Source organism: Lissotriton helveticus, chromosome 3_1, assembly GCF_964261635.1.
Source record: "Lissotriton helveticus chromosome 3_1, aLisHel1.1, whole genome shotgun sequence".
Classification (NCBI taxonomy): Eukaryota; Metazoa; Chordata; class Amphibia; order Caudata; family Salamandridae; genus Lissotriton; species Lissotriton helveticus.
In genome coordinates, this window is record NC_136061.1 from 1,534,715,557 (window position 1) to 1,534,730,404 (window position 14,848).

Here is a 14,848-nt window from a genome sequence, read left to right on the forward strand (position 1 = left end):
AAGGTCTATATAGTATGGATATTCATGCAATGCCTGCAGAGGTCAGGTCTGTACAGCCAGGCTAACCCAGCACAGTCTCAATGTGCAAGCAAACGTCAAACTGGATTTCAAACTAACTTTCAAGTCCTTCAATATTGGCACATTTATGCAGACAGTCTTAGGGACCACAATTTAGGAACTCTTGTGTTCCCAAGACATTGTCAAGAATTATCGGCCAAAACAACCTCGCCAACTCGTCGTAGATGTACATGAGCTTAGAGATGCTCTGGGTCAATGAGACCTTATCTTTGTGAACCTACCTGGTGGCCAACAAAAGTCAGATTCTGGCCTGGCTCCATCCATTCAAGTTCTTCCCCAGCTGTAGACATGCTCTGGAAACGCGACTCCTCAGCTTCTGCGACAGAGCGAAGCCTAAAGAAATATAGTAACAGAAGAATTGAGAGCGCAAATGTTCAAACAAGTAAGCTGTTGATCTGTAGTGATAGAGAAAAACTACTACACATCTACAATCTGCAAACAGGGATAGGCTCTAGTCCGCTGCTGACAGCCGAAGCACCATTTTGAAAGGACCGTATGTGTTCAAGGGCAGATTAAATCCCTAATGAACACCAGATTTTTTTTTTTATTTAAACCCTTTGGACTGGAGTTCCTTTTGAATTTTTTACAAAGGGAACAACATTTCAATTTGCTGTCACATTAATATATATATAGCAGGAGAGAAAGAGTATACACTTCTCTTCAGGATAAGACAAGTTATAGCCTGCTTAAATTAATATAATCCTGCAGGATTGGCAATTAACCCTCACACAGACACAGTCTAGGCGAGCGGAGCGTTCCAGTGCTATAGGTTCTTATCGTCGCTGCATTAATATACAAAGATCAATGGCTGTAGGAACTATCTATCGGAAGGTCCCTGGTAGATAACTTCTCAAAGCACTGTATTAATGAGCAGCTTTGTGTAATGCCTACAAATGATACATTCTCACTCAGCTGGCCCTTTTTCATATATATTCTCAGGAGTGGTGGTTAAAATAGTGTAGAACAGTTTACAATGTTTTTGCACCCTGTAGCAAATAGTCATACGTATTCATAAAAGGCTTAATGTCAACATTCTAGAGCCTGACCAAACCTTAGTGGATGAAAGGGTGTCAGAAAAAGCAATATCAGTTCTAAATGCCTAGAAACATGCTACTGTTGCAATCTAAAACTGGTTAATCAGTACAACAGAATTAGTTTCAACAGTAATAAAATACAAAGCGGCTCATCACCGAACACCAATCCTCTACCTACTGCAGTGTCTGTCCGCTTACCACAGCAACCAAAGAAATTGCCTTGAAAAAACGCAAAACATGGAGGCAATATTTGCAAATAAACAGTTTACCTCCAACATAATATATCAGATAAAAATGAACGTATGGACTCCGATATAAAAGAAGGACCACTTGAGTGGTGAAAGTCAAGCCACAAGAATAATAGTGTAAAACCAGATAAAAGAAACTGGCAACTAAATGAACAGCCAATAATACGACTTAAGGTTATAAAGTTCTCCAAATAACCTTAACAGTCTCGTAACAAATCTACACCACGACGTCCAGAAATATTAAAGATCATCTATTCCAAGGTGAACACAAATGGATTTGATTTTCCCAATTAAGACAACATTTCCGGAGTTAACTGAGGCTGAGGGAAACTGCTTAAGTCAGTCCTGCTATTGACCCCATACGGTACAAGACTTGAACATAGCAGCATCGGCCCCTTTGACTACTATAACCCGTTTTTACCATGCTGAGATTAGCACCAGCAGATTATTAGTTACTAGATTTTTAACCCCCCCCCAAAATAGACCAATATCCCAACAACCACTGGAAATTTATATATGCTGTGAAGTTTAAAAAAAAAATTGTATTCAAGAGCAAACAGAAGTCACAGGGCAATAACTAGAACACTGGTGTCCTGTTGCCACAATATTGTTGCACTCAAACTGAACTCTCAGGTATTCACTTTTAGCACTCAAGTTGTTACTTGACAGCTGAGGTTCAGCAGTTAAGGCTTACTTCAGGATGTAGTGCGAGTTCAGAAATTGCAAAACAGGTTGACACTTAATAAATTGAATATGCAGGTCATTCTTTACTTTAGAAAAAGTATTTGAGGGTAAACTACTGTACACACTAAACACAAAAAAGTGGAAACCTGAAGCGCATAGCAATTTCAGTGACAGAGAATTGACCCGAAACGTGTCTGTAGTTTTCCAGCTACACCTTAATCAGGACCACTAGAATTTGAAGGCTGTGGAGGACCAAAATAAGCAACTGGGATGACTAAATTATGAAGCAAGTAACTGCAAATTATGCGGCATAATTCAGCACATTTTGTGATTTTACAATGTTTGTGCAACAAATTCACCTACTTAGTACAACTTTAAAGAACAGCAATAAGCAACTGAAAGACGACCAATCAACCTTTAAAAAGGGTCTTCTACCGGGCAGGAATATGTGGCCACATTTCTAGTAACTTTTAATCCGTTTGAGCTAGAAACATTTAAGCAGTACATCCATAATTATGAAGAAAAAGCAGCAGATGCATAAAAACATATTTACAAAATGTTAACACTGAATCTGAAATCATCTGGGGGCTGTTCAGCTATGCCCAGAACTCGTGTTTAAGGTGTATTCGATGCATACCAAAAAAATCATTACGTCTACACAAATAAAAATCTGTGCAGGAGTACAAGAAATCGCCCAACACTAACACTGTGAATCTAGGAGAGCTAGCTGTGAAATCTTCTAAAAAAGTTTTAAGATTGTGGTCCACGTCCTCTTCTACCCTAACTGAAATTTAATTATGGACATTCACAACCAGGACCCGGTACAGGTTTGAAAACATTCAGGAGAGTGCCAAAAATACGAGGTGAGTGTGTTACAACCCCTTCCATTTTTAAAGTTAAGGCTCAGTTTTATGAAAGTAACTGACCCCCTTTTGGCTCTTCTGTGGGCAGAGGGCCTGGCATTGGAAACAAACGTGGCGTAACCATCTAGGAACAGATTCTGCACAACATCCCAGGTATCTTGTAGGCAAATAAGAGCGCATAGAAATGTAATGCACTCTTTGTTGTCTAATTTAGTTTGGGCCCCAGCAACATTCCAGCTCATCAACTTGAGGGTAACAGAAATGCCATGGGTGGAGATACAAAGCGAGATCATCCGGCCCAGGAACAAGTAAATACTGGGTGTTTAGCACAAGCAGTGGCTCAAAGCGATTACTCAATGTTAGAGTAGAGGCCTGCTCCTGCTGGCAATGCCGATTGATTCCTTGTCGACACGCTACATATAGATTTAGATCGTGCACGAACATACAGCTTCCTGCAGCGATTCCAGTTGCATGTATACACAGTTTGCTCTATGGAGCAGTACAGGAAATTCATATTCCTAATAATAGCTAATCATCTGCAGTAGAAACCATTCATTTGTTTCCTGGCAGCGGGCTGCTCCAACCAATACTAAATCAACAGCAGTGACTATATTTCCAACACGTCACTGACACTCTGTCTAAGAGTCTTTCATCTCAGCTATTATCCACTCGTCCTGAAGATGGTCTGATGGACTACAGCCGAACAGACCGAAACGTCGACCTTAACCTCTATTCCTCAGAAATGTAGTTATTGTGGAGCAATTTGTATTCTCATTCAGAGATTCTTTGCATTTAATTTAATTGGAATAGATGCTTATTCATGTATTGTGAGGCTATTTTGATTTGACTTAATTACATGATTATTATTTGCTGATGTGTTTTATCCTTTTGTACTCCAATTTAATTCAAATATAAAACAAGATACAGTTTTTCAAACTACTAGGTTCTCCCGTGCTTTTTCATATTTTGACATTTTATGTGTTTTGTTGTCTGATGACACTCTGGCATTAGTTCCGGTAGGACTAACCCCCTGATTTATTTGTGATCAACAAATAGTCTTCTTCAAATCAAATCCCCTGCAGGCTCTTTTTACCTTCTACATTGTTGCCCAAGCCTACAAGGGTAAATTGGGTACCCCAAACTATTGATTGGCAAGGACGGCAAGCACCAACCCCTTGGTCGATATTCGGTATTCCCGCCCCAGCCCTCCTTGCAAACTTCAGGGCGGTGGTTTATATAAGAGACCCAGGCAAAGCAGGCTGAGGTTACTGCCAGGGGCTGTGCTCTGGGTGACCCCGTTTAAAATGTTGTCTGCCCGCCAGGTGTTGCGGAATTTAATGCAGTAGTCACCGTCCAAGATTTTGTCAGAATGGCCAATCAAACCCACTCACCGGGCTACAATCATTTTTTCAAAAAAAAAGTGATCTAAGTTTTCTCAACCAGACAGCCACTAAATTACTTTGTTTTTAAGCTACTGGTAACTTTCGGGGGCCTCTTACTTGAAGGAGGTGGTGTGGGGGGCAGAACATTAGCTATAACCAAAACTTAGGGAGTGGATACAGGGGAAGCTGGATTACAACATCACAAGATAAAGTCCCCACGAAGGCCACAGGGGATTTAGGGTGACGCTTACATGTTTGCCAATGAGCTAGAGATGGATTAGGTACTGGGGAGTATACTGACCATTAGGGTTGGGTACCCTTGTGGCTGACAATCAGGCTGGAGGACAGGAGGTGGGGAAAGGGTGCAGGAGGTAAGATCGATGACGGAGTCAGCACACCTTCGCCCACGACCTCCCTCCCCTAGTTGGGGGCTGTTCAATCAGGTGGCACCCCAGATTTATTAAGCATGGCCAGAAATGACAGTTGCAGCCACAAAATCTCCCAGTTTACTCAAATTGGTCCACCTTGGAGATACAAAGCGCCAACTCAAATTAAGTTGTAATAAGCAGCTCTAATTTCTGAAAAGAATCAAAACAGGAGCAGGGCACAACATGAAGGGCTGGCTCGAGATGGGGGGCACTTTTTTGTTTGCCCTTTTTGGTTTGATGTCTACCTTTGATTTATTAGGTGCCCGAGATTTTGTTTTTTGGCCTGGCCCCTTCCCTCTGTACTCCCTCTGTACTCTTGCAAATTGAGCATGTATAACAGAGGCCGGATCTTGAGAAGAGACCAGGAAAAAGTCTCTAGTTAGATCCTCGGCAGGAGGTTTTCAGGGAGTGGGGCTGTGCGTGGGAGGCTAGCAGAGTGTCCGACAGTCAACAAAGAGGAAGCCCCTTGCCCCTAAACAGGGTTAGGCTCACACTGAATGGTGGCTAAATGATCTTCCACACATGAAACCACCTCTGTAAGGGCCCACATTGCATTACAGAGGAAGGATAACGTTTTGCTTGTATTTGGACATCTGTCAATCGTGTTCTGAGAGTCCTCCTTCTTCTTCCCCATACTGCAGCAATAGTAACAGCCCACTCCCCGAGAAGCCCTCTAAAAACTGAGTCACAAGAAGGTCCCAGCTAAAACAGAAAAACAAAACAAAATCAATTACAGGCCCAACAAGGACAGTCCGGGCACCCCACAGACCTAGCTCCAAATCAGCTGGGTGACGGGGTCCAGCCCCAGTAAAAAAAAAAAAAACCCTAAAAAAACCAATAAGGGAAACAAGCAAGATCTAAACGTAGGTAGGATACCTATATATTAAAAATTAGTCTTGCTGAAGGAACAGCGACCAGCCCCAGAGCCTAGGAGGTGGCCTTTCCCTCGCTCTTCCTGGCGCTGACGCAGGAGCATTAGCAGCGTGGTAGCTGGCGCCTCCTTGTGCTGTTCAATAATGGGGCTTCGAGTCGCCTTGAGATGCTCGTGCTAGCTCCAGCTCTCCCTGTAGTCAACTAACGTTTTGGCATGCCAATTTTTGTGCCGATCCATGCAGAGGGAAAAAATGCCTTTGTGGTTGAGGGGGCAACGAAAGAGTTTGGAGAAGTGTTTTATTGCTCTACCTCTCAGAGGAAATTTTGCTTGTGCCTGCAGAATGGATTTAAGCCAAACTTGTCATGAACGTAATACTTTACTTTGTTGGTTTGGTGTAAATCCCTTCAGTAGTTTTTGAGATATAAGTTGCAAAGTGGCTAAATAGGGTTAACTATTTTGGATACCTGTACCCTTTAAAATGAGTAATCACGAAACGCCACTGCTGCGTTTTACTACCCCCACCCCCAAAATGTGATGGCTGAAAAAAGGGGGATTTTTGTTTGCCATTTTGAAAATAGTTACTTAAAAAATACCGACCGGTCATGGACTGGTGTTTGTGGCTTGCATCTATTAGTAGTATTAGCAAAATTCTTTTGTTTCCTAGTACACAAGTGTTGAAAATCAATGTAAACGAAGTACTAAACGGTTAACTGTATTATTAAGAAATTACGGCATGTTGATTCTGCAGTAAAGAATGGTTGAAATGCTCCTAGAACGCAAAGGTATGAGGTCCGTCTTTCTTTAGCTAAAATATATACCAGGAGTGGCCGAGCTGGAGAGAAGCCGTAAACAAAGTATTTGTGTATTCAACAGTGAATCTTCAGTGAACACAGCATGAGAACACAGTTGCATGTTCACATGCTATTTTGACTGGATACAGTCTTGGGAGCCTTCCCCAGAGCCTTCCAGTAGGATCGAAAATGCAGACAGTATGCAACACTGAAAAGTACCAGGATGGACTATGATGTGTGGAAAAATGCACTGAAGGGTCTGTACATTTCTAGCGAGAAGATTCTTTAAAGGATAGTTTGCCTATTTAAGACTTCACCACATACTTGTAGGAGATACTCGACGTAACTTGAGCTTCGATGCCTGGACTTAGAGACTAATAGTTGTTGCCAGGTTAGGTTAGTTTCGTAATAAAAGACACATGCCAGACTAATATTTTTGTTCCCAACATGTGACATTTGACGTACATGTACTGCCCATCACCTTTCCGAGACACAAGCTCAATGTGAACAAACATACAGAGCCAGATAAAAAATTTGCAAGAGCAGTGCAGCTTCCAAAACCATTTAGGGGGCGTTTGTTTAAAGATATGCCATGGCTCTAGATTTGTAGTCAAACTTCTACATTAAAGAATAAACCAACAACCATTTTTTGCATTTGTGAGGCCATTGCTTGGCTTTCTAACCATCACAAGATGGCAACCACTGTTCCTGTTTACAACAATTATGAAAATGTTATATGTTGGTCAAAGATTAGGTATTTAATCAGTTCTGACTCTTTATATACTGTTACCCGATGGTGAGCCAACAGTCGTACCACCACAAGCTTTGAAAGAGCGCTAAAAAACAAATCAACATCGAGGAATAGGATAGGAGTCTTTCAGGAAAAAGCATCATATAAAACTTCTAAGTACCCATACTTACAAAGACCCTTCTATAATTATATATGAATAGAACTGTATACTGGTATTAGGGTTTGCCATAAAAAGATGAAAAACATGCAACAAGGTATGATGAATGTTTGTGGAATCTGGACCCATACACAAGAGTGTAGCATGGGGGGTGTGTGAGGTGTGACACCCCACCAAATAAATGATTTCTAACTTCTGGTCTGGTTCTGGTGGCTGTGAATCGGGTCTGCTACATCTGCATTGGTTTTTAGGTCTCGCCTGTCGATGCGCATGCGCATCGAGCAAGCGAGACTATAGGGGCTCATCGACTCTTTATCTAACTTGCAAGGAATCGTGGCGATTCCTTGCAGTGCCCGTGACTTAAGCTCAATGCGCATGTGCATTGAGCTTAAAAGCGCGTGCACAGCCGCCCGCATTCCTCCGACACCTTTGAAGTGAAGCTTAGCTTCACTTCAAAGGCCCGGCTTCTTCACACCCACATGGCGCTCTGCCCCGCTCCGCCCCCTCCCCTGAGTCAGCACTGCAGAGAAAGCCGCCTCACGCTTTGAAGCCTGTGCATCGGCCATTATCTTTCGCCTTCCTTCTCGCTCACTTAAAATGGCTTTCCAGTCACCACGGGTGGCGGCAACACGAAGCGCAAGTCTTTTGTTGCTTCGAACGAGATATGCAAGTAGCCAGCCTGAACGCCTCACCCCGGATTCCTCTGTTTGTACACGCTTGATATATTTTATTCCTGCAGTATTTGTTAGGCTTCGGTGGGAGAAATGACACTCATTTCGCGTACACAAATGTTTTTTTGAATCTGAGCATATTTATACAGAAGCCCTTGTGTTGTATGGAAATGAGATTAAACGTGTATTACCACCTCCGAACCTTATTGTTTTTATTCTTTTCTATTTGCCTCGTACAACGCATTTTGCACCTTCAATACAAGAACTATCGCATATGGCTTGAATCTGAGCATATTTATACAGAAGCCCTTGTGTTGTATGGAAATGAGATTAAACGTGTATTACCACCTCCGAACCTTATTGTTTTTATTCTTTTCTATTTGCCTCGTACAACGCATTTTGCACCTTCAATACAAGAACTATCGCATATGGCTTGAATCTGAGCATATTTATACAGAAGCCCTTGTGTTGTATGGAAATGAGATTAAACGTGTATTACCACCTCCGAACCTTATTGTTTTTATTCTTTTCTATTTGCCTCGTACAACGCATTTTGCACCTTCAATACAAGAACTATCGCATATGGCTACACGTCTAGGCAGGAGGAGTACATGATTTCGAGAATGCCCTATTAAACTGCATTATTTTGGCGTATACCATAAAATCGGTGCAACTCCCACGGTCTGACTACCAGTTACAGTCCCCAGGGGGTTATTTCTCCATAAGACCCTAGTACTGTTCGTGGTCTTTGCAGTTGTGTCGCACGTGCATTCGGCTTCTGTGTACGACTCCGGCCTCAGTCTCTACCTGGGGGAGGGGGTGGGCTGGGCAGCTCGGTTCTCCTGCCTGTGAGCGTCGCACGCACTATGCTTGTCGCAGCTCTACACAATGCTTGTCGCAGCTCTACACATTTCACGCACCGGGCGCCACGTGTTTGAGTATATCTCACGCACCCTGAATCTCGTACAGGCATGGTACCGGTGTTCACCTCACACACTTTGTTTTTGAGAGTCACACACAACACGCTTATGTTTCCGAGTATCTCACACTATTCCTGCGTCTGTGAGCATCTTCCATGTTATTTTTTTCATTTATTTTATTTAATGCGATTTTATATAGCGCGAATATTATCCAAGGTGTCAGAGCGCTTTACAGGGGCATCACAGGCACACACCAGGCGTCTCGAGAGCGTCAGACTCGCCCATACTCGGCGTCTATCTCACACCCGTGTGTGTGAGCCTCTCGCGCTCTGAGCGGTTCACACGCACTGTACACGCTCGTATTCTCACACCAGGGTTACCCTGTGTGGTAAAATCACACACAGGGCTCGTTTGTTGGCACCTCACACCAGTTTCCCATGTTAAACGATCTTTTCCCACCTCACACTTCTGTGTTTCTATTCCTTCTCCACCTTCCCGTGTGTGAGGAGCCCCACGCATTACATACAAAATGCTTCATGTGTTTGTCTCCCACATACTTGAGTTTGTTGTTCTTGTGTTGTGAGCATCTCATGCACTGCTCTTTTGTGACCTCGTGCGGTGTACTCGCTTGGAAATGTTTCTCACAGTTTTCAAGTATCTCCCTCGGGCTCTCGTGCTGTGTTCATCGCAAACACCACACTTCTGAGTACCACCCACACACAGCCACCTCGTTCTGTATATCGAACTATGCTCATCATTGTGCATTTCCCGCTCCACATCAGGGCTTCTCGCGCGTGTACCTGTATCTCACACACGCCCGCGCATCCTAGCATCTGGCATGCTGCAAGCTTTTCATATTTGTAAGGTTCTCGCACCGTGCGTCTCCTTTTGCACCTCACTATGATACAGGCGTGAGGCGTCTCATAACTCACTCACACTCACTCACACTCAGTCACTCTCACTCACACTCACTCACCCTCAGTCACCCTCACTCACCCTCACTCACCCTCACTCACCCTCACTCACCCTCAACCCCTCACTCACCCTCACTCATCCTCACTCACCCTCAACACCTCACCCTCACCCTCACCCACCCTCAACCCCTCACCCTAACTCACAATAACCCTCCCTCACCCTCACCCTCACTCACTCTCACTCTCACTCACCCTCAACACCTCACTCACCCTCAACACCTCACTCACACTCAACTCCTCACTCACCCCCACCCTCACTCACCCTCAACACCTCACCCTCACACAGTGCAATAGGTCTCACAGGATTTTTAGTTAAAGCTTTTACAAATGTTTATTGCTTTTTTGATTTGTAATTCTTTAGCATTGGCTACAAAAAATAAAAATGCAAAAGATTTACAACAAAAAACCCATAAACAATTCTAAATGCACTAACTCTAATGCTGCGAGACCTATTGCATTTCCAATGCTTGTTCTCATTGTTCTGATTTCACGAAGGGGGTTTAACGTTTTCCTTTTTTTATGGACCGAGAACTTCAATATTATAGTGACCAGTTTATCAAAAAAGTAGAAAAACTGCACTCTTATAAGTATTCCTAGAATAGGTTAAAATGTACTACTTTTTGTAATTCACAAGCATTGGCAGTAGTAGGCTTGGAAAACTGCACCAGAGTCATGTTTCCAGGCACACTACAGGCCCTCAAACACCCAAACGTTGACAGGACGAATGCTTGCAAATAGTTTAACCACTGGAAGTCACTTGGGAATGCATCCCAAATCATCATGTTTTGTCCACTGTGCTACTCCAGGCAGAGGCTGTGATTTAGGGATTGGTGGACTGAGTAAAGGCAGACAGGGTGGTAGAAAACTCTGTCAGCCACTATGCCCTTACTTTGTCCGCAAAAGAGATGTTCGCTGGCCCCACGGACATCTATATACATTGCCCAGAACTGCGGTCATAGTTGTTCCTGTCCATGTAGGAAACGTTTAATAAAAGGCTCTGTCAAACATAAAGGCCCGCTATAAAACGTTTACAAAGTATTTTATTTTTGAAAAACAGTATTTTATTTTTCAAAAACAAGTCTTAAAGAAGGAGTTTATTTTTCGAAAAATAAAACTAATGTCCCTGACACCATGGGAGTTTACTACCATGATATAGTAGTCATTTTTTTTTACCATCAGTTACCGCTAGGACATACCTGGTAGGAATGGGCAGATGAGAAAAAGACATCTGGCTGCCCACTCTAAATAGGGTGGACAGCTCCTTCTTGGTCAGGCCCTCAGAGAAGTTTTCCACTGACCAAGTACATTTTACTCCATCTGCATACAATTTACAGTCTGCCCAGCTCAAAATGAGGGGGGTGGACCTTGTCCACCAAACTCCAAATCAGCCCCAGAGTTCCACCTAAGGTAAATCAGCACTGAGCCTGCTCCTCATGGGAACAGTCCATCCTGCACCTTGGTAATCTCACCCATTATAGACCAATAACACCGGTGAAACGTGTATAATTCATGTCATACTGTCACCAATCAGTCGAGATATAAAAGCACACAGAGTGTGGATCAACACGAATGAGAACAGAGAGGAAACTGACTATTAAAAAGGTCTGACCTACTCACTCAGAGTATAACATACAACTCCAATAATAACAATTAGTTTTAATGCTCATTAAAGATTAACTGTCTGAGTCTGACAAAAAAGAATCACAGGTTGTATGTTTGTAAGTACTGTCTGTACTCTCTGATAATCTAAATGTTCTATTAAAAAACAGAATGACAACCCCAAACAACTTTCAGCAGCATTTCTCATCATCAGGCCTGCTCAATGTGCCCCAACATTACTGGTCTGTTGTTGGATCCTGAAGAGCTCTTATTAGGTTGTAAACCGTGTTCTTAAAACAGCCTCACACCCTATCAGATAGAAAGAAAATGACTACTCTTAATGAGCACTAAACTATTTCGAGGATTGTTGAGCTTTGCACCTTTATAGTTACCACCCTCATGTGCATACAAATTAAAAACGGAGAGCATTTAATAAACCTTTCCTGTCCATAGTGTCAACATGTTTCTATCCTTCTCAGAGAAGATAGTTTCTCTTTAGTTATATCTATATTTAGAATACTAGGATGGACGATAGACTGCAAGAATAGGCACTGTGGTGCACAAGGGCCATCTACTCCCATTACAACAAAAAGCATATACATTTATAAAGAAATAGGACTCAACAATATAGGTATTTTTACTCAAGAAATTTGTGTCGAACAACTTGGACAGTGATCCCTTGGTCATTTTTGTATTTTTGGGGCGACAAAGACAATGGAGCACAAGTTGCCCAAAATTATTTCTGAACTGGATACCACTATAGGTCGAGATACCATTGGTAACCGGCAACCTAAACCACATCGCAAGCCTATGGGCGAGGCAGAAGAAATACCAAGAGATAAAGGTCACGTGTTGAAAAAGAAGCTAAGGGCAAATAGTAAACCCAAACTGGATCACTTGAACAGAAAGAGTACAGATAGAGTTATCAATCGAGAGGCCATAAAACAATAGAGAAGCCAGACTGGTATCAGTACACTGATGAAGATTCTCCACATTATGCATAGGTTTCTGGGGATAGCAGATACTCCTTAAGTAGTGTTGGACTTGGCCCTCTCTGTAGGGTCCTACCTAAACTTTTTGCTCTAACCCATCTATTTTCTGAACCTATTTTTACTAGCTTTTAGGAATCAGTGCATTTTACCACTGCTAACCAGTGCAAAAATGCTTGTGATCTCTCCTTCAAACATGGTATAATTCGCTTACACCCACTTGGCACATGTAATATACTAATAAGTTGCTAGTAAAGAGGTACTACATGTACCCAGGGCCTATAACTTAAATGCTACTAGTGGGCCTGCAGCACTAATTGTGCCACCCACTTTCAGTAGCCTTTTGAATACATGACTCCATCCTGCCACTGCAGCCTGTGTGTGTAGTTTAAAACTGCCATTTAGACCGGGCAAAATAAACATTTTGCCCAGTCTAAACCTCCCTTTTTAATACATATGTGACATCCCTAGAATTGGCCTTACACAGCCCATAGCGCAGGGTGCAGTGAACTTAAAAGGTTGGACATGTTCTTTCAAGTTTTACATGTTCTATTAGTGAAAAACTCCTACATTCGTTTTTCACTACTGTGAGGCCTACCTCTCCAATAGGTTAACATTGGGTTACCTTATTACATTTAAAAGATGATAACTTTCAATTGGGAGCAGGTAGGAATGTCTAGTTTGGTGTCTAAAGAATTGTAATTTAAAACCCTCCTAAATGGTAAAGTCAGATTTTAAGTCACAATTCTGAAAATGCCACTTTTAAAAAGTAGCCATTTTCTTGTCCTAACTATTTGGTGCCTGTATCCTGGGCCACGTGACAAAGTGTAGCTGGCAGTTGGTCTTTGTGTATTGCTCCCAGACAGTGCGATAAAGAGAAAATAGGTCCTGACAGGATGGGCCTTCTCTAACTTGATGCGGAGGGAAGCTGTCACCTATCACACTTGCATATCACAAAGGCTCTGCCTCAGCACATGCTGTGGCAGGGAAGGGAGGCAGGACATTTCAAACATCTTTGAGGGTAGAAACCTCCAGAACCTTCTCCTACTTCAAAGCTAGCACCAAGTATAAATATTGGACCCTCAGACCCAACTCTTCAGTACACCTCTGGACCTGTAGATGATTCAGAAGGACTGCTGTGTCGCACTCCTGTAAGAAGGACTGCTACTCTGCTGCCAGGGTAAAAGGACTGGATATGCATCTTGAACCCAGGAGCACCCGAGTGACTCCAAGGGCTAGTGGGATGATCTGATCAGAGCCTTAGGGACAGAAAAGGCTCCTACCACCTTGAACGAGGCACTTGGACCTGGACTCTGTCTGCTGTGAGTCTTGCCCCCGCCATCCCTCCCCCCAAAGTGATGCCACTCCAGTACTCGACCCCTGAAAGTAGGCATGAAGGTGCTCTGCCAGCCTAACTGTGGCCTTCTGGGCAAAATAGACGCAGCGCAACGCATACTCTTGCATCTTCACATCGGCTGCCAATGCACGACATCTCTGACGCAGGACTTCATATCACAGGCCCTCAGAAGTGCTGCTGCGCATCACATCTCTGACACAGGAATTAGCATTGAAAGCCTCTGTCTACAGCATTCTTGAAAATGCAGGACCTTGCATCGCTTGTCCAGTCGATGGCTTCTTCAGGATTGCCGCTGAGTAACGCATATTCACTGCAGGGCCTCACATCGCAGCTTTTTAGGTCTCGGCTGGCGAAAGCAGCGTGCATGCGCTGCTCTCGTCATACAAGAGCTTCTTGGAATCAATACAGATTCCAAAGCTCTTGGAGGTGGAGTTGAAGCCCTGCCCAGCTTCCTCATTCACTGGCGTCATCCTGCATGCAAAACCCAGGCTAACGATTGAAAAGGAGGCTTCTTAGTCCCTACTTGTTGCCGCGTTGTTTCCTTTTAGCCCCGCCCACCGGGATTGGCTACCTCACTTGCAGAGTTACACACTGTCCTTCATTACCTGCCATGCACTATATTTTTTGCACTTTGCAGTTTTCTTACCCCTAAAGGCACATGGGTTGTGTCTTGCAAGGGCAGAAGATGGTTGAGGCTGGCTTCTCATTCTGGTCTTGAGCTGCAATGTGTTTTGTTCTTAATTGCATTGCTTTGTGTCTTTTTTTCCTGTCCTCGTTCTCATCGGATTCCTCAGGCAAGCTCATTCATAATCAGGATAGAGCAGAGTTAACTAGATGTAATCCGGCTCGTCGCTGCAGCAAACTCTCTCCAGGGGCCAGCTGGGATATTGTCATATCTAACATAATAGCTGGAGTATAACCAAGAAATTGGGGATTATCTACAGGTTTTAGGTATCTGCAAGAGTGATCCAGTCTATGCGAAGAACCCTGCAGCGTGTCTCTGTAAGAGGCGAGCATTGCTAAACAGTCCGCGTTCAGTCAGCGCGAG

At 43.3% G+C, this 14,848-nt stretch overlaps 1 protein-coding gene across 1 annotated transcript in view; it reads right to left on the minus strand.

The window, feature by feature from the left end:
• The window catches only part of CENATAC (centrosomal AT-AC splicing factor), a 119,789-nt gene that overhangs the window by 25,339 nt on the left and 79,602 nt on the right, over window positions 1–14,848 (minus strand). The window contains exon 7 of the mRNA XM_078682214.1: window positions 300–411. Within this exon, the coding sequence (XP_078538340.1) occupies window positions 300–411 (112 nt within the window). The remainder of the gene's footprint in view (window positions 1–299; window positions 412–14,848) is intronic.